Source organism: Carcharhinus amblyrhynchos, chromosome 4, assembly GCF_965287045.1.
Source record: "Carcharhinus amblyrhynchos chromosome 4, sCarAmb.v2.hapA, whole genome shotgun sequence".
NCBI lineage: Eukaryota > Metazoa > Chordata > Chondrichthyes > Carcharhiniformes > Carcharhinidae > Carcharhinus > Carcharhinus amblyrhynchos.
In genome coordinates, this window is record NC_137327.1 from 109,692,208 (window position 1) to 109,716,857 (window position 24,650).

General features: G+C 39.6%; 1 protein-coding gene across 4 annotated transcripts in view; it reads left to right on the top strand.

Moving 5' to 3' along the window:
• diaph2 (diaphanous-related formin 2) overlaps positions 1–24,650 on the top strand; it is an 814,006-nt gene that overhangs the window by 305,204 nt on the left and 484,152 nt on the right. For all 4 annotated transcript variants that reach the window (XM_080187721.1, XM_080187724.1, XM_080187722.1 and 1 more), the window contains 6 exons: positions 1,496–1,614; positions 4,660–4,776; positions 5,878–5,996; positions 8,564–8,628; positions 11,490–11,594; positions 20,248–20,607. In XM_080187721.1, the coding sequence (XP_080043847.1) occupies positions 1,496–1,614; positions 4,660–4,776; positions 5,878–5,996; positions 8,564–8,628; positions 11,490–11,594; positions 20,248–20,607 (885 nt within the window). The remainder of the gene's footprint in view (positions 1–1,495; positions 1,615–4,659; positions 4,777–5,877; positions 5,997–8,563; positions 8,629–11,489; positions 11,595–20,247; positions 20,608–24,650) is intronic.

Here is a 24,650-nt window from a genome sequence, read left to right on the forward strand (position 1 = left end):
ATCTGTAACCCCCTTAACGACTTGTCTGGGCTTGCAAAATCTCACTAACTGTCCTGGAGACAATACACATCTCTTTAATCTGTGCTTAATGCCCTCTTCACTCACATTGTCTGTACCTTTAAGACCTGATTACCTGTAAAGACCTGCATTCCAATCATTATCTTATAAACTGAGTTTGTCTTCATATGCCGCGTTTGTGAATAGAACTCCCATTCAGCTGACAAAGGGGCAGCCCTCCAAAAGCTAGCGGCTTTTGCTACCAAATAAATCTGTTGGACTTTAACCTGGTGTTGTGAGACTTCTTACTGTGTAGAATTTACACATTTTTCGTGTGTCTGTATGAGTTTCTTCTGGGTGCTCCAGTTTCCTCCCACAGTCCAAAGATGTCTATGTTGAGTGGATTGGCCATACTAAATTGCCCCCTAGTGCCCAATGCTGTGCAGGTTGGGTGGATTAGTCATGAGCAATTTGTGGGATTTACGTGGTTAGGGTCAGGGAATTGAGCCTCGGTAGGGTGCTCTTTTGAAGAGTTGGTGCAGACTCGATGGGCTTAATGGCCTCTTCTGCACTTTAGGAATTCTATGGTCCTATGTTTCTGTGGTCTAGGCAGCATAATCATGCATAGACCCTCAGTCCCCTGACATGTTTGTTAATTGTCCACCAACCATAAAGAGAGGCGACAAATTGCTGTTTGTTTTATTTAGATTGGCTTAATTGTCAGCGGGAACACTTCTGACTCGTGCATGTGTCTGCCAACAGAAATATCCCTCAATGACATTCAGACACGCATCCAACATTTTCTCATGCTTTCAGGACACATGCCCAAACTTTTAGTGCAAAATTCTGGCCAGGGAAATTTGGAGAAACATATGTCAAAACCAAAATAGCCATGATATGGAGGTGCAAGCGTCAGATTGGGCTGGGCACAGTGAGAAGTCTCACAACACCAGGTTAAAGTCAACAGATTTATTTGTTATCACGAGCTTTTGGAGCGCTGCTCCTTTGTCAGGTGAGTGAAGACCAAAATAGAGCTTTGAATTAACAAAGTCCATAATTCAATTTGGTAAGAAAAGCTGCCCTTATCTGATGCAGTACATTTCTCCACAGCTGGCATGGTGTCCATCTGAAGCGAAGAATCAATTTGTTGTGGCTTATTCTTAGTACATATGATTTTGCTTAAGTAGTGCTAATACAGTCATGGATATTGGTTCTGGAGGAATTATTGCATTTGAAGTTACAATGGAAGTGCTTGAAAGAGAACATTTAATGCACTTTTGTTTCAGCTTTAATTGCACAAATTTAATTCCTTTCTTTGTCTTAAATAATGATGGGGGGAGGGAAGCTACTGAAATGCAAATAGATTTTGTGTAAAATTTTGAACAGAAATAATTCGCTGTCCATTAACTGAATCTTTTGGTGCAATAACCTGCTTCAGTCGCCATTTTAGCTCATCTTCAGGCATCATACAATGTTTGTTTTGTTTTGAATTTATTAGATATTGAAAGAGAAAGAAAATGAAGAACTAGATATTCAATTAAAGGTGTTTGATGAAAACAAAGAAGAAGACTTTATTGAAGTATCACATCGACTGGAAGACATCCGGTCTGAGATGGAATATCCTTATCAAATCATTGTTCCTTTTTGTGTTCTTTTGGGTTACTTCAACGTGACAATGTTCTTCTTCTATTGTTCCTTGGGCTAATTTGTTTTGGCAACAAATTATAATGGAAAGACACTGTCATGTTAAAGTAATGACACTGCAGATTATTGCATTGCAAGCTCATTATAAGCATAAGTAGTACTTTTTATTACATATTTAAATATGAGAAGTGTGCTTGTATTTTTAATCTAATTATAGTGATTTCACTAATAGGCCTGTCAACCCTCTCTTTTGTTGAAGACTTAGGCGTTTTTTTTTAATAGCAGTTTCCACTTAATAAACAAGGCGATTCATCAGATGTTCTCTAAAGTCATTCTCCCCCCCAGTGATATACTGGTGCAATCTGGGAGGTTTTTTAATTGATTATTTTGACAATTATTGTTTGTCTATGTTGGATAATGTGTTTTCAATAACTTACTTTTAATTGCACATGTTAAAATGAGTGAGTGCAACCAAAATTTTGTAAACTTACACTTTCTGCTACTGTAGTATTCTTCCCAACCCCCAAAATCATAGTTTTGCATATACTTGTATATTTGTTGTTTCCCTTTTCAGCTGCAAGACGCTAGTCACATTAGTCATCGATCTCAATTTTTGACCCCCAATTTAATGTTTTGCATACCAGTATCATGTAACTTGGCACAAGGGAGTAAGCAGGCGAAACTTCAGTTTTGAGCCAGTGAGAGTTTAAGGCATCTTCTGGCTTTACGCCAGCTACTGATATTTCAAAATGGGCATACCTACACTGGTGGTTCATTGTTATGCTTGGCCTATAAGTTGTGCACATTTTTGGAGGGATTTTCTGAGGTTTCAGAGGTCAACTTTCTGTGGTCTGTGGTACATTTATTTGATTAATGGATTTTTTTTGTTAGATTTTTGAATGAGCAAACTAAGAGGGCATGGATATTAAATTAGCTTTCAATGAAGATATGAAATCAGGCAGAAGCAGCTGGCTGATTTAATTTCAACAGGATTAGAATTAATTCAGTAGCTGTTCTTTCTCAAGAATTCTTGATTTTGGTCATGGTTCATATGTGATGAATGTAGGACAAATTCAGCTTCTCTGATCTGTATGAAGCTTTTTATATAATCTGTTGTTCAGTTTTTGCTTTGCTTGACTATTCATTCATTAATGTGCTCTAAATGCAAAGAAAGTACTGTTTCTCTGCTCCTCTCGATAACTTGTTTGTATAACAGTATCTCCATGTTTTAGCTCTTGCTCCACCGAAACATTGCTGTTTTATCAGCCATTAACTATATACAAATACCTTGTGGTTCATCTGCAATAAATTTAAACTTATAAACAAATGGGGTGAGAATAAATTTGACATAATGATAGACTTTATTAACTGTTCTATTTACCCACAGGAAGTTTGTTGTATTGATTTATTGCAAAGTATTTAATTACATCTTTGCCATAAGTAATAGTAATAAAATGTGTCCTCGTATGACTCTTCCCGCTCAAAAAAGACAGTAGGACTAGGGGGCACAGCCTCAAGATAAAGGGGGGGCGGTTTAGAACGGAGTTGAGGAGGAACTTCTTCACTCAAAGGGTGGTGAATCTCTGGAATTCTCTGCCCGTTGAAGTGGTGGAGGCTGCCTCGCTAAATATTTTTAAGAAGCGGGTTGATGGGTTCTTGATAAGAGAGGGGATTAAGGGTTATGGGGAGAGGGCGGGAAAGTGGAACTGAGCCACGACAGATCAGCCATGATCTTGTTGGATGGCGGGGCAGGCTCGAAGGGCCAGATGGCCTACTCCTGCTCCTATTTCTTATGTTCTTATGTGTCCTAAGTGGCACCCCCCTTATTTTGAAATTTGATGTTTATTTTGGCAAAGACGTAAATAAATACTTTACAGTAGATCAATACAATATACTTCCTGTAGATAAAGAGAACAGTTAGTAAAATCTATCATTATATCAGAGACCAAGGACAGATTTATCCTCACCCTCCCACCCTCCCAATTTGTGAGTCATTGGTATTTTCTACTTGAGAGCTGTGGAAGCTAAGTCATTGAGTATGTTTAAGATAGAAATTATAGATTTCTGATCGACAGTAATATAAAGGGATAAGGGATAGTGTGGGTAAAAGGCATTGAATTGTCTGGCTAGCCACAATTGTATTGAATCGCGGCGCAGGCTGAATTGTTTACCCCTACTCCGATCCCAAACTGCTTCACAGGAGTGTTATTGGACATGACTTGAGCTATATAAGGAGATTTAGGTCATGTAACCAAAAACTTGGATGAATAGATAGGTTTTAAAGAGCATCTTAAAATATCTTGGAGGAGAGTGCGGTGTGACAGCCTGGAGGCTCAAGGAATGAATTCCAAAGTTAAGGCAGAGTTGCCAATGATGGAATGATTAACATGATTAGAGAAGCAATGTGACCTTATAGGGCTGGAGGACCTGAACAATAATCGAGAGGATCAAGACCATGGAGGGATTTCCAGAGAAAGATGAGAAATTTAAATTGAGCATTGCCGTACCAATGAATATCAATAGGTGTGGAGGTGATAGATTGATGGGTTTTGTTACAGGTTAGAATATGGGCAGAAGAGGTTTAATTGGGCTCATTTCACAGTGGGTGCAAGGTTCTAGTCTTGCCATGTGACTGTTGGAATTGTTGAATCTAGCGGTAATAAGCGTATGGGTGATAATTTCCACAGTACATGTTCTGAGGCAGAATCTGAGAAGGGCAATGATACAGAAATGAAAGTAAGTGGTCTTGGAGCATTATGGGGTCGGAAGTTCACCTTGGGATCACATTCCACCATGGTACAAATATTGTATTTGAACAGACAATTCTGTATGAGAAAATCTTCTAAAGTTTTACACTTTTAAATGTGAAATTCTGTATTGTTTTGTAGAAAATGTAGTTGTCATTTCTCATGCTCATTTTCAAATACTTTAGAATGGAAATGGGAATTAATAAATGCTAATATTTATGTTGAGTGTAATTTGAACTTTATTAGCTTTTATACTTAACTTCATTTGCACTGACATGAATGAAGTCTACCATCTACTGTCTAACATGGTGAAGGACACTGCTGCAGAGAATTATTTTCTCTCAATGCTGCAACACCTACTGCTCATCAGGAATGATTATTATATCAGGTGAGAGGTCACTCTGAATAAAGTCTGTTATTTTGAATGCCAATCAAGTAGTTACAACAAGAACTAAGCAGAGTAGTTACAACAGTAATATGAGTAAATTGATGAGATGTCCAACGTTTGAAGTGCAAATTATTACTCTTGCAGAAGATGGCTTTTCAGCAGATTGAGTTCAGTTTGCTTAAGTGAATATTATATGATTAATTTATTCAATGCAGATTGAAGGAAGCAACACAGGAAATTATAGCAATCTTATAATTTTCATCAGGCTAGAACAAATGTAATGTAGAAAATGGATTATCAAGTTAAATCAGAATTTTTGGTGCACAAAATACAATTCCTTTGTGTATCTGTTTCCACAAATGGAAAAAAAGGCTAACATTTAAGATGGGGGGTAATTATGAAATAGCTTTCTAAAATATGATTTTTTAAAAATTACACGAAACACCTCATGCAAGTGTAAAAAAAAATCCACAGACCGAGTGATTCTGTATGATACTAAACATAAAACTGAACATCTTTCAGATCATACACTCATCTTCATTGTGACTGGCCCACAGTTGTGCAACTAAAGCTCTCCTAATGTTACACAATGTTAAGGGAAAGTGCAGAGGAGACAACTAAATACAAATTGTTGGCGTACGTTATTCTTGTCTTTCCATTATAGAATAGAAAAAGTCCTTCAAACCTAATGTGATTTCAGCTCCAGTTGTTAATATATCTTTAGTCATGAAACTGATATTGCTGAATTCCTTGTATTCCCTTACTCTTAAGACTAACTGATAACTAACTATTTTGACTTCAGTTACATGTAGATTGCAGCTTAATTTTTCTAACGTAGTCCTTGGTTTTAAATACCATCTATCCGCCTTGGGAAGGATATTCCGCAAAAACTTCTCAAACGAAATGTAATTTAGCATGCTGAACTTCTTGTGCTCAGTTCATTTAATAAACTTGAATTTAATACACAATCTTTATTTTTGGTTTGATTTATTGTTGCATACATTGACGTACAGTGAAATGTATTGTTTCTTGCATGCTATAAAGACACTGTGTATTTCTGATTTTACTACATGAACATTTTTTTAATGTTTTTCCTTCTAGGCCACAGTATTACAAGATAATTGAAGAATGTATTTCCCAGATAGTATTGCATCGAAATGGAGTAGATCCTGATTTTGAATATCGTAAACGATTAGATGTAGATTTTAGTCATCTTATAGGTATGTTTGAATATCCAACCAACATGTGATTAAAAGCATTAAGTTGTGTCAATTCTCATTACGTTTTTAGAATATTACAGTTTTGTGTTGTTTGATTTAATTTATTATTGTCCCATGTATTTGTATACAGTAAAAAGTATTGTTTCTTTTGTGCTATACATCAAAGCATATCATACATAGGGAAGGAGAGGAGAGAGTGCAGAATGTAATGTTACAGTCATAGCTCGGGTGCAGAGAAAGATCAATTTAATGCGAGGTAGGTCCATTCACAAATCTGATGGCAGCGGGGAAGAAACTGATCTTGTATCAGTTTTAGAGTCAGTTGGTATGTGATCTCAAACTTTTGTATCTTTTTCCCGACGAAAGAAGGTGGAAGAGAATATGTCCGGTGTCCTTAATTATTCTGGCTGGTTTCCAAGGCAGCGTGAATTGTAGACGGAGCCAATGGATGGGAGGCTGGTTTGAGTGATGGACTGGGCTTTGTTCACGACCCTTTGTAATTTCTTGAGGTCTTGGACAGAGCACGAGCCATACAAAGCTGTGATACAACCAGAAAGAATGCTTTCTATAGCTCATCTATAAAAGTTGAGAGTCATAGCAGACATGCAAAATTTCCTTAGTCTGTTTTGCATATCTGCTGTAATTCCCAGGAAGTTCCAAGCAATATCCTAAAATACTCTGACTTTCAAAAACAAACATAAGGTACAACTGTTGACTAACTAAACATTTCAATTAACAGAGAAAAAATAACCAGTTTAATCATCACTATTGAGACCCAGGCCAGAAACTCCAAGGTATTTTGTGAAGTTAGTCTTTCAGATTTGATTTTGGCATTGGTGAACATAAGGCGTTTCACTCCAAGTATAATTCAAATGACTCACAAGGGAACTTTTATCAAACAAAGTTTATTTAAGAACACAGTTAGAATGTAACAAAAAGAATTAGCATAAGCTTTACCAGTTACAAGATTTAATGTGATACACAACTCTTATCAGCTAATTATCTTTATTGTTTCAATTTAAAGTGATATCTCATAGCTCTGCACCCTTATTCAAAATTAGTACTAAAACAGATCTGTTCATGTGATTCTGGATTTCCAGTTTTTTAACACTTCTGTGTAGAAATTCAAGCCAGCAGTTTTCAGAGAAGGATATATCCTTAAAACAGCTAAACATCGGAGAGGTAAATTCAGTCTCTGGCAGCTTCCAGTCTTCAGACTTTCCATTAGCTCAAAAGCAGCATCCAGACAGCAACACTTAGCAAAACTCTAACTCCAGAGAGGGGGGAAAAAAACACACTGCTGTTTCTCTCAGCTTCAAGTAGTTTCTGAAAATACGAAACCAAAATTGGACTCCTCTGTGAAGTATATCTGTCCCCAGCCATATGACATGCCCTGTCAACCATCTCCAAACAAGTTCTACTCTGCAATTCCAGGGGAACATTAAAACCACAGAACATTGCATTAGTTCAGATCAAAACAAACATGATGTCAATTACACTGATTCAGTAACAATACAAGACACCAGCTGCAGACAACATGGTGCTGACAAAAATCACAGGGACTGCTAAAACATCCTGCAGAGAAACATGATTAAAATACATTCCTTAAACGGCACAGTATTGTCACATCACTGAACCATGAATATGACATACTCAATGTCACATCCATTTAAACTAATCTGATCCTCTAGGATGGATAACTGCTGCTGCTTCCACAATAGTGAACCAGTATGTAAAACCACTTACTATTTCTTTACTCAGTTGAGTTAATTGTTGGCTAATAAGTTGGAGCTTGCTTGAAATGCTTCCTGCTTATCTGCTGACCACTCATACATCGCCAAATTTCATATTGAATGATTCCTGATTTAATCTCTCGAATATTCAAATATTGCAGGCAAGTACAGAATGGTAAGATTCTGAAAAGTATTTCAAAGTGCGATATTCAAATCTCCATGAAGCAAGAGAAAGTTAATGTCAAAGTTTTGAGCATGTTTTAAAATTGGCCAGAAGTAGGTGTATTAACAAAGTTTAAGATGCAGTTTTGTAAATTGCCTAGTCAAAATGTGTACACTTCGTGAAAACACTGACGTTTTTATGAAAAGGTACTATTGTTTTTATACTACGTAAGAGTTAAAAGACCTCCTCTTTTTGTTCAGGTGTCCAGCAAACCTATTTGGAATTCTGCAAATGTTATTCTTACAGTTCAACAGCACATTATGCCACATTAAAGACTTTGGAGATTTGAAAGAAACAAGTTTTCAGAACAAATTTCCATTTATTTATTCCATATTATTACTTTGTGTACATTTCATTCAGTTTTGCCATATCATGATAGTAAGTTTTATTAAAGTACTGATAATGTAACTCCACTTGAATGCAGGCATGCAGATTGTTATATTTTTTAAGATAGTATTTTTCTGAAGGTTTATATGTAACTTTAATTTAGCACAAATATTGGCTGTCAAAATGAATACTGTCTGCAGTATTGGAGTTCAGCTTCAATACTGTTCCTTCTTGTAAGATGCAATGAAACTAGGAGCACATAATCAATTGGTATATCTTGACAGATCAATGTGTTGACAAAGCGAAGGTAGAAGAAAGTGAAAAAATGGCATTAGAATATTCTAAAAAGGTAAGCCCATGGAGAAAACAGTTTGAAACCGTAATTTACAAAATTGATCATTAGAGAAACTGTTTTTGGTATGGGGGTTCAAAAGGAAGAGAAGAAGAAGGGGGTCTTTTTCAATTTCACATTTTATTAATACAATCTAGCCAAAATTTATAATATATTACCTAAGCATTGCACGTTTATCAGAATGCCCTGAATGCAATCAGCACTAACTAGGTGCCTTTAGTTTGAGTTGAATAGTCTCAGGACTATAGAGACATATTAAAAAATAATGCTCTTGTATGAAACGCCACATAACATGATTTAATTTGGTATTCTTTTGTTTTTTGTTTTGGGTTGTTCAGTGTGGAAATCTTAGGTTTCCACAAAGTTGAGAGTTTTTTTTCAAGTCTTTGGGAATCATGGGGTGGGATTTTCAGCCAGCGGGATCTTTTGTCCCACCAAAAGCCACCACCGCCCCCCAGGGAATAAGAGAGCCGCACAAAGCGGCATATAAAGACTGGAAGATCCCATGACAGATTGTGAATTTTTTAACAACAGAGGAAAATGTTCAGTCTATTGCACTCGTTCCAGTACCTTGAAAGAACTATCTGCTTAACTGTTTATTCCCATTCTGTTGCTACAATCTTCTAATAAGTTCTCCCATTTCAAATATATCTATGTCTATGTCTATTGAATATTGGTTTATAGTGAACAGGCTGTCGAAGAATCTTATTTGCAAGACTGAATCTAAGCATGGTGAAAAACAATTCTGCCAATAACATGAATGATGAGTTTAATCTAGCAAGTTATTTAGTTGGTTTTTTTTATTGAGAGGCCAAGGCCAAAGTTAAAGGAGTAGGAAAAATATGTGATAAATCAAGAAATAGAGCACTGACATTTTTAGCACCAAAGGAGGCTTTTAGATCCATCATGTCAATGCCAGCTCTTTACTAAAGCAATGCAAAGTTAATCCCATTGCCTTGCTCTCTCCATATCTTTCCTGCTTCAAATGTTTATCCAACTTTCCCTGAATTGTTATAATAATCTTCTCCTCAACAGTCCTTCTGACTAAAGCGTTCCATGCTCTAACAGGTCTTCGAGTAAAGAAGTTTCTCCTAATCCTCTAATCTCTCAGTGATGATTTAAAATTGATTATCCTCTCATCGTTAACTCTCCAACCAGAAGGAATTAATTTTCTCAATTCACGCTGAAAATCCTTAATTTAAAATGCCTCCATTAAATATTCCCCCTAATGCTTTGGACCCAGTGGAAATTGATCCAGTAGCTCAAGTTTCTGCTTGTAACTCTAATTTCCAATATTTAGTGATCCTACATTGCATACTGTCTCACTTTTTATGCCTCTTATACAATGACACCTAGAAATGACAATGGTGTTCTACAGTTGTTTTGTATAAACTTTTGTTGCTTCATCATTCTTTTAAATAGTGGTTCAGTAGCACCAGTTTTGAGTTTTGAAAGCTTATTGGCTGTAGGATTGAGGAGATGAGGAGTTTCCACAATTTTGATGTTCTGGGGAAGGCTATTTATGTGATAAATTGTCTCACTGTAGTGACCATTAGAGTAATAGTTTGTTGAATCTTTGCACTTTTGTTGTCTTAAAATAGATATTCTGTGGCCACTTAGTTAAGATGTCCATTTCTCAATCTGCTGGTTGGATATCATACTATGACATGCAAAAGGCTAAAAAGGAAACTGCAAAGCTGTGTGTTTTAAACAAAGTTTCTCTTGATTTCTATTTCTGTGTCAAATTTTTAAATTGCAGTAGAAGCCCATTTGAGCTTTGCAAACTCTCGTTATTCTGTGCACTAAAGTGGGAATGTTTAACATATGCACTGTGTACCATAGAATCGCTACAGTGCAGAAAGAGGCCATTCGGCCCATCAAGTCTGCATCGTCTCTTTGAAAGAGCCACTTACCAGGTCGACTCCCCTCTGCCTTGTATCCAAACCCCACCATGCACATACCATGGCTAATCCACATAACCTACACATCTCTGGACACTAAGGGGCAATCTAGCATGGCCAATTCACCTAACCTGCACATCTTTGGACTGTGGGAAGAACACAGTAAGAAGTCTCACAACACCAGGTTAAAGTCCAACAGGTTTATTTGGTAGCAAAAATTGTGGCTTTTACTTCAACCTGGTGTTGAGACTTCTTACTATGTTTACCCCAATCCAACACTGGCATCTCCCCACCTGTGGGAAGAAACCAGATCACCTGGAGGAAACCCAGGCAAATATAGAAAGAATGTGCAAACTCCACACTGTCACCCAAGGCCAAAGTAGAACCTGGGTCCCTGATGCTCTGAGGCAGTAGTGCTAACCATTCTGCTGCTGTTCCATCCTTAAGTTTAATTGGCTGATACAGTAGGCTTTGTAGGAAGCATAAATGCCCTTGTGACTTGATATAGTTACTTGATTTGCAAAACCAAAATGATATCTCTGTTCAAAATATTATTACCTGACATTCATTTAAAGTGAACTTAATGTTTTCTAACCTTCATGGTGGTGGCAGTTGTAGTTACTGATATTTATAGTACTTATTTCTGGATCACAATGTATTTTGATCCTTTTTTCCAGTTAAGAATGATGTTGTTCAAGCATTCAGCTGCTAATGGAGAGAATTACTTCTTGGGAGTTTTTCATGACAAAGTTTAATAGAAATGAGGAAATAGACTGCTTTATAAACTAAGTATGGCTTGGGATGAGTTGATAGATGTAGAAAAATAAAACTCCCTTATTTAGTAAATTATTAGTTATCCATGCGTGTGTGTTTGAGTGTATAATATGTATGTATGCACGTGTGAGAGTTGATTAAACTGAACATACCTGGAAGGCCTTAATTATGTATTTGTTTCAGTTTGATGAAGAATTTACAGCTCGCCAGGAGGCTCAGACTGAAAATCAGAAGAAAGATGAAAGAATAAAAGAACTTGAAACAAAACTCGACCAGCTGGAAGCAGAGGTAATAAATGCATGTGCTTTTTGTCAAATTTCAGGAAATAATTGTTACAAAAACCATGTGAGAATAATGGAATGTTGTCAGCAAATCAGACTTTATAAAGGATAATTTCTACTGTTTTTTTTGGCTACTACATGATGAGGTTGTTTTCAATGCATGCTAATGTGAAACTGATGACCCCCTTAAAGACCCAAAGTTTAAAAATTAATGAATTCCAGTGGTCGACAAATGACACATGGAGATTGCAAGTTGTAAGACTTTTACTGCAATAAATAAAGTTAGTGACATTGTTAAACACTATTTGTTATGCAACCTGTGCTATAAACTGCAAAAAGATCTGTCATTTAACTTTTAAAACAGTTGAAAATCCCCCTCCAAGGCTATATTTCACTCAATCCCACAAATGGACATTTCATTACCCAGGAAATAGTCTAAAGCATTTCTCAGCTTCTGATAGCTTGATTCCTTTTCCAGCTGAATAACTTCCAATCCCCAAACATACAGTGAGGGTTATCTTGGAAGTCCTTCTTCCTAGCCAAAGCTAGGCAAATCTGTTAGCCTCATTTAAATCCTCAAGAGAATAGTATTTTCAATCAAACTACGAGATTCCGTCTACGTTGTCTGTGGTGAATAATAGAGATTGGCTGCTTCTGTCACACTCTCTCTCTATCTACAGATTGATCATCTGTGAGGTTCAAAGATATCATAAGAAAAGCCCTGTAACCTGATATTTATAATGACTTGCAATGGATACTCCTCCTGTCAAAGCCCATCACCATGGCAACATGAATCACATAGGCCTTGTATCTAGTTGGAAATGCTAATTAGCTATCCATTAGACCCCAAACTCCAATCTTTCTTGGAATTAAATAGCTTAATGTATAACTTTTTAAAAAAATGTTATTCCTGACATCTCCTTGTAACTTAGAGATCATCAGTCTATGCACTATTAACACAGCTTCCGTAGTCATTGTTTTGAACCTTCTCAATAAGACAATCTGGGCACCTTTAACCAGCAAGCCACCGAATTTGTTATTGGGCAAAATTGAGAACAGGTCACATGCTCACCTTCATTCCTCCATTTTACCCTAAATTAGAAAAATGAGCCAGAATTCCCTGACCTCACTCACGGCTGGGATTCTCTGGTCCTGCTGCAGTGAATGGAGTTTTGGCTGAGCGCCAAATTTTCCATTCTTGCTGACAGCAGTGGTGTAGCATACAAGATCAGTAAATCCTTCCCAAAGTATCAGAACATCACAATTTTACAAACTTCATATTTGTTACAGTGCTGACAAGTAGAAGCAAACAATTTAATATTTCGTGCTGCTGTGTTCAGTAATAACTGTCCAAAATAGATTTGTGAAGAATGGCAAAAAGTAAAGGAAAAAATCAAAGTCTTACTTCATTGTGAATGACAAACATGGGTAACATTTCGCTATAAAGTCAAAAACTGAAAGTTGTCAGATGTTGCTTAGCTTTGGAAGTATAAAAACTCTGAAATATTATGACAGTATTGACAGGAGTGGGAACAATGTTTTATTTGTCAAGGAGCTTGATGTAATTTTCCACACACCATCACTACCATTCCAGCAATGGTATTTTTAACAACTTTATTAGCTTCCTGTGAATGTTCGAGGAGGAGTGCCCAAAGAGCCTTTGGTGCAGCAGTGTTTCTAGGATATGCATGTTTCAGAGAAAGGAGATTTACAGACTTTGGTTTTAGATTTTAGTTGAAACTGTATTTCAAGGAATAAGATGGAGGTATAATGCGGTCAGTTGGAGAAGCTTCTACTAGTAAATCTGCCAGATCTGTTCGTGAAGGTAGATTATAAAACATGTTCTTGAAAGTCAGAGTTCTGAAGAAGAGTCATAAGGACTCGAGATGTTAACTCTGTTTCTCTGTTCACATATGCTGCCAGATCTGCGGCGGTTTTTCCAGCATTTTCTGTTTTTATTTGATTAAAAACTACTTGGTAGACAACTGTACTCTGTACAAGAAGAATAATATCTCTTTAGCTTTCCAACAACAGAAAACTTCACACCACAGTTATACTTTGTCTCACTCTACACATGAGCAATTTTCACAAGAAAAACAGTCCAACATCCCTCCCAACTTCTAACAGGTTTGCTTTTTATCACATCATAAAATTGTTTGACTATCAAAAGGCACTTTTCTCAGTTTTTGAATAATTGTTAGCACAACAATTCTCTCTGGTGAATTTTCATCCTGGCACACCCTCTACTCTTCCAATATCTTTAGAATGTGATGGGATGTATCTCTTAAATTGGAGACCATCCTTCTTCCCATTCTGGACTCTGTTTCTCTTTGCAGACCACACCAGCAGCAGCTTTTGTCTCTGTCAAGCCTCGTCCCACTATCTTTCTAAAACGAGTCTGAGAGTCTATCCATAATCAGCACAACTGCTCTTGCCTTTGGTTTCATGTGAATGTCTCGCACTCTGTTCCCATTAAGTCACCTGCTGGGCTTCTTTGCCCACCCCACCTCTCGAGTAATCGTGTTTGTTGTCGAGCAAAATTGACAGAAGCCAGAGGGTGGTTGTAGAAGGTTGTTTTTCAAACTGGGGGACCTGTGACCAGCAGTGTGCCTCAGGGATCAGGGCTGGATCCACTGTTATTTGTCATTTATATTAATGATTTGGATGAGAACATAGGAGGCATGGTTAGTAAGTTTGCAAATGCCACAAGATTGGTGGCATATTGGACAGTGAAGTAGGTTATCTCAGATTGCAAGGGGATCTTGATCAATTGGGCCAATGGGCTGACAAATGGCAGATGGAGTTTAATTTAGACAAATGTGAGGTGATGCATTTTGGTAGACTGAACCAGTGCAGGATTTATTCAGTTAACGGTAGGGCATTGAGGAGGGATACAGAACAAAGAGATCAAGGGATACAGGTTCATAGCTCCTTGAAAATGGAGTCACAGATGAACAGAGTGGTGAAGAAGGCATTTGGCAGGCTTGGTTTCATCGGTCAGAATATTGAATACAGGAGTTGGGACATTTGTTGAAGTTGTATAAGACATTGGTAAGGCTACACTTGGAATACTGTGTGCAGTTCTGGTCACCGTATTATAGAAAGGATACTATTAAACTAGAAAGAGTGCAGAGAAGATTTACTTGGATGTTACTGGGACTTGATAGTTTGAGCTATAAGGAGAGGCTACATAGACTGGGACTTTTTTCTCTGGAGTGTAGGAGGCTGAGGGGTGATCTTAGAAGTCTATAAAATAATGATCAACTAGATAGTCAATATCTTTTCCCAAAGATAGGGGAGTGTAAAACAAAAGGCAGGTTTAAGGTGAGAGGGGATAGGTACTAAAACGTCCAGAGGGGCAATTTTTTCACACAGGGTGGAGAGTGTCTGGAACAAGCTGCCAGAGGTGGTAGTAGAGCCGGGTACAATTTTGTCATTTAAAAAGCTTTTAAGTAGTTACGGGTAAGATGGGTATAGAGAGATATGGACCAAATGCAGACAATTGGGATTAGCTTAGGAGCTTAAAGAAAAAGGAAGGCATGTACAAGTTGGGCTGAAGGGTCTGTTTTCATGCTGTGTGACTCTATGGTAATGACTGTAGCTGTAAAAATGGCTGTATATTCCCCTGTTGATCCCCTATCACTGTTGACTTGCAAATCTCCCTCCTGATCTCTCCCTGCACCCTGCTTACTCCCTGCCTGTATCTTCATAAGCTGTCAGCTAACCATATCAAAAGTAATGCCATTCGTGAAACTTTCAGCATCACAGATGTAGCACAGTCATGCCAACTGCTGATTAAAATACGATAGTCTTGCAATAAGACATGGACCATTCCGGTATGAAATCGGAAAGCCAGTTTTCACACCGAGTAGCAGAAATTTGAAATTGAGTATTCAGAACAGAAATAATTTTTATGTGGTTAAGGGTATCAACAGATATGGAGCAAAGCAGGTAAGTTAAGTTGAAGTTGCAGATCAGCCTGTATTGTTGAATGGCAGATCAGATTTGAGGGGGTAAATAGCCTACTCGTACCAGTTTTCTCAATGCAAGTAAAGGAGAAGAGAGAGGTGAAAATGAAGGGGTGAGGACAAAGGTCTTTGTGGCTTTGTTAACTTTCTGACAACTGCAGTTTTGAGAAATGTATTTTATTTTATATGATTGCTGTTTTTTTTTTATGAGCATAAAATAATTGTTTATCTCACTGAGCAGAGTAAAACATGCACATAAATTAAGATGTGCGTTGCATAGTTTTTTGTAACTTTAGCTGATGACGTTGAGATATCTCAGTGGGATGTCGTGCAGGATAAGAACAACGACAGAAAATGCCTAATGAAGGAAATAACTTGTAATGACAATCGTAAAAAAATTATATCTGTTTAAGCTCGTGACTGATTACATTCTAATGATGTTTGGCTCAAAGCAAAGAGACCATTTCAATTGATTTGGTTGTTTTAGTGGATTTAAAAATGCATTATCTAGATTTAAGGATTCTTATTCCCTTTTAACACGCATGCAAAAAATACTATGATTGTGTTCAGTGATCTCCCAGACAGAAGTTATATTTTAGAAAAGCAATGCAGCTGTCACACAAATATACTGATACATAATCTTTTGCTTCTGGCTTGTCTGACTTTGACTAAAGCACTGCTGCTGGTTTGCAATAGATAACCTTGCTTAGAAGTAAGTTACGTTAATCAGGATCATGAATGAACACTCTTGGTAACAGTGGAATACTTTTAAAAACTGCATTGCAAGATTGACTTTCTCCAGTGTTGACCTCTGCTGCAATCAATCAATGTCTTGGTATGGTTTGTAATGCCTATCAAACACATTGTACCTGAACTGACACAAATAATCTTTCAAACTTCAATGCTCAAGGGAAATTAAAAAAAAACTTCACATTGTATTTAGCTGCCTTTAACTGAAACCTTCTCATATACTTGATGAGAAGTAACATGGTTTCAATAAAACATTCACTATGCGAAAGCAAATAAGGAATGCACATGAATGCAGATGGCATGCAGACAATTGTATTGTTCCTATTGCCATATTTTAGATCAAATGAGTAATTTGAAAAGTACGAAAGAATGCGTCAGCTTTTACACCCGGGGGTTCTAATTTTCAGTGAAACTACCTGAATAACGATCAGGTGTCATGGACTTTTTTTTCATTTGCTTTGACATGGGATCCAGAAAGAGAAAGTCAGATATAAATGACAACGGCAGCAATTCTACTTCCAAGTTTGTCAGAGATATAGATGAAACAGTGTTCTAGTCTTCAAGTATCCATAATAATATTGTGGCGCTATTTGTCTGGAAAATTGAGTTTTGGTAAGCTATTTTACTGTTAGGATCCTCATAGTTGAATCCAACCTTATTCTCATCTGTCCTCACAGCTGAGTTTAGTTCTACCATTCAAAGTCTACGTGCATTTTCTATATGTTTTCCTGATTTAGTAGTGATTTAGGATCTGGAATTCTGGTTGATTATTCTTTGCTGGAGCAGTCTAAAGTAGAGAAACTGAAACCAATTGGAATATTCCTCTTTCTGTTTGTCTGAAATGACCAAACTTAGCACAGAATGGAAATCAAAGCCTAAGACTTTATAGCATAAGTGACTCAACTAGTCATCATACAGTCTTGGATAAAAATGAAGTGCTGCAGATGCTGGAAATCTGAAATAAAAACAGCGCAGGAAATACTCAGCGGGTCTGCCAGTGTCTGTGGAGAGAGACAGTTAACATTTCAAATTGGATATTATTGGAACTGATAGAAATTGGATGACCAATTCTGGGCGATACCCGAGAAGCCACATGGATGTGAGGGGTCCCTCAAAGGAGGCCACACTGCTCCCAGACATCCCTTGCTCCTGACAGATACAGACTTCTCTGCCCAACTCCTCTCCCCAACTCCTCTCCAAGAGCAAAGAGATATAGAACCACCTTTCCCTGACCCTCCCTTTTCTGCACACTCTCAGAAGCTCCATTCCCTAAGCCTCACCTTCCCCTCTGTTCTACCTGGATACTCCCCTCTTCATCAGGCCTGATCAGAATCCACCTTGCTCCCTTCGCTGGCCCCCATCCACCATCAGGCTGCCCTGTCCCTGAATTCTACCATCCAGTTCCTGAAGCCGAACAACTTTGAGGAAAGAGAGCTGGATAGCATTGCTGCTCCCTCTGCTCACTTGTGTCTACACATGTGCACTGTTCTGCCTCTGGTCTGCGTACGTGCAGCAGCATTGTGCGCTTACCAGCTACTGAAGATGCTGGGACAGCAGCAAGAAGACACAGTGAGCAATCTCCTCACTTGCTGCCCAAAGGAATCCAGGACAAGTGACATCTCAGAAAGCCCAGGCCCTGAACGTCAGAGAGGAAGCCAATTTCAGGACAATCCTGGAAAATCCAGGACAATTGGTCACCCAGATAAAACACTCCGCTGAAGCAGCAGTTTACCTGTACTTTCAGTTTAGTATACCGTTTTTATCGCTTACAATGTGGTCTCCTCTATGTCGAGGAGAGACCAAATACAGATTGGGTGCCTGTATACAGAACATGACCACTCAGTTCTCCAGCGTGATACTGAGTTTTTTCATTGCTAGCCATTTTAATTCTCCATCTTCTCTCGCACTCATTTTTGTCCTTGCCCTGCTGCTATATTTCAGTGGAACTGAATGCAAATTGAGGAGCAACACCTCAGTGTCCAATTTTGGCACACCACAGTCTACTGGACTTAATATTGAGTTCAGCAATTTCAGAGCATGAACTCTATGCTCCATTTTGATTCCATTTTTCTTGCTATACACTAGTACGAATCTTGTTTATACTATTTTTGCTACAGGACAGAGCTAGCATTATTGATTATTATCATTATTTCACGATTCTCACTTGCTCTGAACAATTGTTTTGTCCATTTATGCTTCGGCGACTTGCGCAACCGACATACTGGAGAAGTACCACCGACAGTATCTTCACAAGACCCTCCAAATCTTGTGGCAAGAAAGGCAGTCCAACAGCAATGTCCTTTCCCAAGCGACCCCGCTCACCTTCAAGTCCCTAATCAATCACAACCAGCTCCGTTGGATTGGTCATTGGTATGCCTGACACAAGACTGGAAGCAACTGCTTCCCTTGGAACTCGGTCATGACAGGAAGTTCTTTGGAAGATAGCAGAAATGCTTCAGGGATGTTCAAAATGCATCACAGAAGAAATCAAATATAATTGCCAACTCAAGAGACTCTGGTTTGTGATTGACCAAAATGGAGAATGCTCATTCAGGAAGGCAACACAATGACAGATTTAGTCAGGCACGTGCACAGCCAAACTTGAGGTTTTAGAAGCACACACAATTCTTCAAACAAATCATCAACACAACCCTTCAAGCACCAAGACATATGGCAGCATCTGCAGATTGTGCATTTGATTGATCAGTCTTCTTCAAACTCATCGAACCAAAGTGGATGCAGGAATGTGAAAGCCTTGGAGAAGAATCACCAATCATAAATCCACAAGATTGTCTGAATTTGGCGACAAGAAGAGCATTATAACGTAGCATCCTCACTGGAGCAAACCTGCCCAGCGTGGAGGGACTGCCAAGAAGAACAACAATAACCATTACCCCTCTCTTTGTCTTTTGTTTCATGACATCTTTGTTATTTATTCTCTCAAGCCCTCTATCCAATCTTAATCCTTCTCTTTTGTTCTTTCACCACTCATAGAATCACAGAATCCCTACAGTGCAGAAGGCTGCTGCCCATTGAGTCTGCACTGACTCTCTGACAGAGAGATCCCACCCAGGCCCTTTCCTGTAACCCCATGCATTTACCCTGCCCATCCCCTCATCTACATATCTCAGGACAGTGGGGGCAATTTACCATGGCAGTCCACTTAACCTGCACATCTTTGGACTGTGGGAGAAAACTGGAGCATGTGGAGTTATGGAGAGAACATGCAAACTCCACGTGATCATCCAAGGCTGAAATTGAATCCGGATCCCTTGCACTGAGACAGCAGTACCACGACCCACTGTGCTGCCCTCCCCTCTTTTAATGGCATAAAACCCATCACATTTTTACATTTGTTCGGTTTTGAAGAAGTCATTTTTGGCTGAAAACATTAACTCTGTTTCTTTCTCCATAGATGCTGGCAGTCCTGCTGAGTATTTCTAGCAATTTCCAGTTTTATCACTTGATAGCTTGTTGCACCTTGTTCAGCCCCTCAAACTTCTATGAATTTAGGGCTGAAGTAAGAAGACTGAGAACTGTGACATAATGTATCAATCCAGACTGAGCTCAGGAGGTGGTTATCACAGTTCTTCTATATTTGATTGCCAGACTGTATGAATAGGATAAATTGTTTAATAAAGAACATTGGGTTATTGAGTATTGTACTTTATGATTTTTTAACATAGAATATATCTGTCATCATCTATCCACAGCTGATTCGCAGTGTGACAATGTATACGTAATGTTTAAAATGTATATAAGATTTAATATTTTTGCGCATGTTTTGTGTTTGAATAGATGATTGACCCATGGTATATCTATTCATCCTATTTATCATTCACCTGCGTTACAATCTCATTAGTGTTTTAGTTGCATACCTTATCTTTTAAGATGTTTTACACATTTTAATGATGGTAACTGTTATTTAAATTACTTTTGCAGCGGAAAGCAGCACCTGTGCCTTCTGGTATCCCTCCACCACCACCTCCCCCTGGTGGAATTCCAGCTCCACCCCCCCTCCCAGGAGGCATTGCTCCTCCCCCTCCCCCACCTCCCCTCCCAGGAGGCATTGCTCCTCCTCCTCCTCCACCTCCCCTTCCGGGTTGCGGACCACCACCACCACCTCCACTTCCTGGCGGTCCAGGTATGCCACCACCACCACCACCACCTTTTGGAGGCCCACCACCACCGTTTGGAGGTGCACCCCCTCGCTTGGGAGCCCCAGAAGTGCTGCCACATGGACTACAGCCAAAAAAACAATACAAACCAGAAGCTGTAATGCGAAGAGCGAACTGGTCCAAGGTGAGAAGTTGTTAGACGCGTGCATTTCCTCTTGTGTCAGCTATTTTGTCTTGCATGTTTTAGTTTTTGACGCTAAGCAACTAGTTTAAAATATTACTGTGACATCTATTTCCATGATGTGGAGTTGCCAGTATTGAACTGGGGTGGGTACAGTAAGAAGTCTGTCAACACCAGGTTCAAGTCCAACAGGTGAATTTGCTATCATGAGCTTTCAGAACACTGCTCCTTCATCAGGTAAGTGGAGAGTTGTGTTCACAAGCAGGGCAAATATAGACAAAGACTCAATTGCAAGATAATGGTTGGAATGTGAGTCTTTACAAGTAATCAAGTAGAGGTACAGACAATGGAGTGGAAAGAGGGATAATCACAGGTTAAAGAGGTGTGAATTATCTCAAGCCAGAACAGTTGGTGAGGTTTTGCAAGCCCAGGCAAGACATGGGGGTTACAGATAGTGTGACATGTACCTGAGATCCTGGTTGAGGCCTTCCTCATGCTTGCGAAACTTGACTATCAGTTTCTGCTCAGCGATTTTGCACTGTCGTGTGTCTTGAAGGCTGCCACAGAGAACACTTACCTGAAGATCAAAGCTGAACAGGACATTCAACCAATGCTATGCACTAGATACATCGATGACATTTTCTTCCTTTGGACTCCTGGCAAACAATCACTGAAACAACAATGTGATGACACCAACAAGTTCCATCCCACCATCAGACTCACCATGGACGACTCTGCAGAATCGGTTGCATTCTTGAACACGCATCTTCATCAAGAAGAATCACCTCAGCACTTCACTGTACCGCAAGCTCATGGTTTACCTCACAATGCTCCACTTCTCCAGCTTCCACCCTAAACATGTTAAAGAAGCCATTCCCTAGTGTTCCCTGACAGGAAGGGAACAGTCCTGCCTGGCAACTGTCGAGCATATCCATTCATCTATTGTCGTAGCGTTTGCATGGTCTTGTCAATGTACTATGCCTCAGAACATCCTTTCCTGCAGCATATGTGTAGACAACATTGGCCGAGTCGTATGAATATGTACCGTGTACCTGGTGTGTATTGTTTTCACATGTAATGATGGCATCCATTTCGATGATCCAACATGTCTTGCAGAGCTTGCTGTGGCAGGGTTGTGTGGTGTTGTGGTCACTGTTCTCCTGAAAGCTGGGTAGTTTGCTGCGGACAATCATCTGTTTGAGGTTGCTTGGTTGTTTGAAGGCAAGTAGTGGGGATGGCTGTCTTCATCAATGACATGTTGAAGGCTCCGAAAAAGATGTCGTACTGTCTCCACAACCAATTCTGTAGAGTAGTCCATGGTGACTCTGATGGTGGGATGGAACTTGTTGATGTCATCATATAGTTGTTTCAGTGGTTGTTCGATGTGAATCCAAAGGAAGAAAATGTCATTGATGTATCTATTGCATAGCGTCGGTTGAATGTCCTGTGTGGTGAAGAGATCTTTTTCGAACTTGTGCATGAAAGTGTTGGCATATTGAGGTGCGAATTTGGTCCCCAGAGCTATTCCATGTGTCTCAATAAAGAACTGGTTGTTGAAGGTGAAGCGGATGTGTTGGAGAATTGCATCTGGAGATTGGGAGTCCTCAGTGTTGAGCACTGAGGCAGTTGCAGCAATGCCATTGTCATGGGGGATGCTGATGTAGAGTGCCAAGACGTCCATTGTGATGAGGAATGTTCCGGGTTCAACTACTTTATCAGTTTCTGTAAGAGATCCACAGTGTCTCAACAGAAGCTGAGAGTTCCTTGTGCGATGGGTACAGGATGCCCTCGATGTAGCCAGAGAGGCTCTTACACAGGGTTCCATTGCCTGATACGATAGGATGGCCGGATGTGTTGGCCTTTTGTATCTTCAGTAAGCAGTAGGGATGTCTAACGTGGGGAATATGTAGGATGAGAGCACGGAGGGTGCTCTGAAGATCTGGATCAAAGAGTTGTCAGGTGTATTCTTTGATCAGATCTGTGGGTAACTGTCTGTAGTGTTCCTGGTTTTTCTGTTGTCAGTACACTTTTTTGCAGTAATCCGTTTTGTTCGGTATGACAGTGGCCCCTCCTTTGTCTGCTGGTTTGATGACAGTGTTGTGGTTGGCCTTGAGAGCGTGGATGGCATTGAATTGTGTTTGGGTGACATTCGGGGCTGCCTTGTGAGTATGGCTGATGAATCTGACTTTGACGCATCTCCTGATGGCTTGAGCAAACATATCAAGTTGAGGGTAGCAGCCTTCCGGAGGGATCCAATTTGACTCTTTGCTCTGGTTGCTGAATCCCGGATCTCTCTGTTGGCTGTTCAATTCATTGGCTGTCTCATTCGGTTCATTGTTGGCCTCTTGGAGTTTGTGGAAGAGATATCCATATCCATACCTATAAAGGCTCACATTCCAACCATTATCTTACAATTAAGTCTTTGCCTTCATTTGCTCTGTTTGTGAACCCAACTCTCCACTCACCTGATGAAGGAGCAGTGCTCCAATAACATGCGATACCTGGTGTTGGACTTTAATCTGGTGTTGAGAGACTACTACCTATTTCCTTCTCTTTAAAAACTTATCCATTATCTGTATGTTACTAATGAGCAGCCAATTCTAAACACCTTGCCTCACCAAAACCCTTGAATATGTTTGCCTGAGCCATTTTTCATGACCACAGGTCTCTGTTTGAATTCCTCCATGGTAGTCATGATGTGGAGATGCCGACATTGGACTCGGGTGAACACAGTAAGAAGTCTCACAACACCAGGTTAAAGTCCAACAATTTATTTGACAGTAAATCCACAAGCTTTCGGGGTTTGCCCTTTCGTCAGGTGAATGGAGAGTTCTGGTCTCAAATAGAGCATATAAAGGCACACACAGTTTACAGAATACTGATTAGAATTTGAGTCTTTACGGCTAATCAATTCTTAAAGGTGCAGATAATGTGAGTGGAGAAAGTATTAAGCATAGGGTAAAGAGATGTGTATTGTCTCCAGACAGGACAGTAAGTGAGATGCTGCAAGCCCAGGCATGCCATGGGGTTTACAGATAGTGTGACATGAACCCAAGATCCCAGTTGAGGCCATCTTTACGTGCGCGGAACTTGGCTGTCAGTTTCTGTTCAGCGACTGTATGTCGTGAAGGTGTCTTGGAGAATGTTTACCTGAAAATCAGAGGCCGAATGCCCGTGACCACTGAAGTGCTTGCCAACAGGAAGGGAACAGTCTTGCCTGATGATTGTCAAGCTGTGTTCATTCATCTGTTGTCTTAACATCTGCATGGTTACCCCAATGTACCATGCCTCGTTACGTCCTTTCTTGCAGTGTATCAGGTAGACAGTGTTGGCCGAGTTGCAAGAGTATGTGCCATGTACCTGGTGGATGGTGTTCTCATGTGAGATGATGGCATCCGTGTCAATGATCTGGCATGTCTTGCAGAGGTTGCTGTGGCATGGTTGTGTAGTGTCGTGGTCACTGTTCTTCTGAAGGCTAGAGGTACATTGGGGAGACCATGCAGGCACTACGACAACGGATGAATGAACACCGTTCGATAATCACCAGGTAAGACTGTTCCCTTCCTGTTGGCTAGCACTTCAGTGGTCACAGGCATTTGGCCTCGGATCTTCGGGTAAATGTTCTCCAAGGCAGCCTTCACAACATATGACAGCTCAGAGTTGCTGAGCATAAACTGATAGCCAAGTTCCGCACAGATGAGGATGGCCTCAACTGGGATCTTGGGTTCATTCACGCCATCTGTAACCCCCATGACTTGCCTGGGCTTGCAACATCTCACTTACTGTCCTGTCTGGAGACAATACACATCTCTTTAAGTTATGCTTAATGCTATCTCCACTCGCATTGTCTGCACCTTTAAGAATTGATTAGCTGTAAAGACTCACATTCTAATCAGTATTCTGTGAACTGTGTGTGCCTCATTGTGGTCTGTTTGAGATCAGAACTCTCCACTCACCTGACGAAAGGGCAAACCCCGAAAGCTTGTGGGTTTACAATCAAATAAACTTGTTGGACTTTAACCTGGTGTTGTCAGACTTCTCACTGT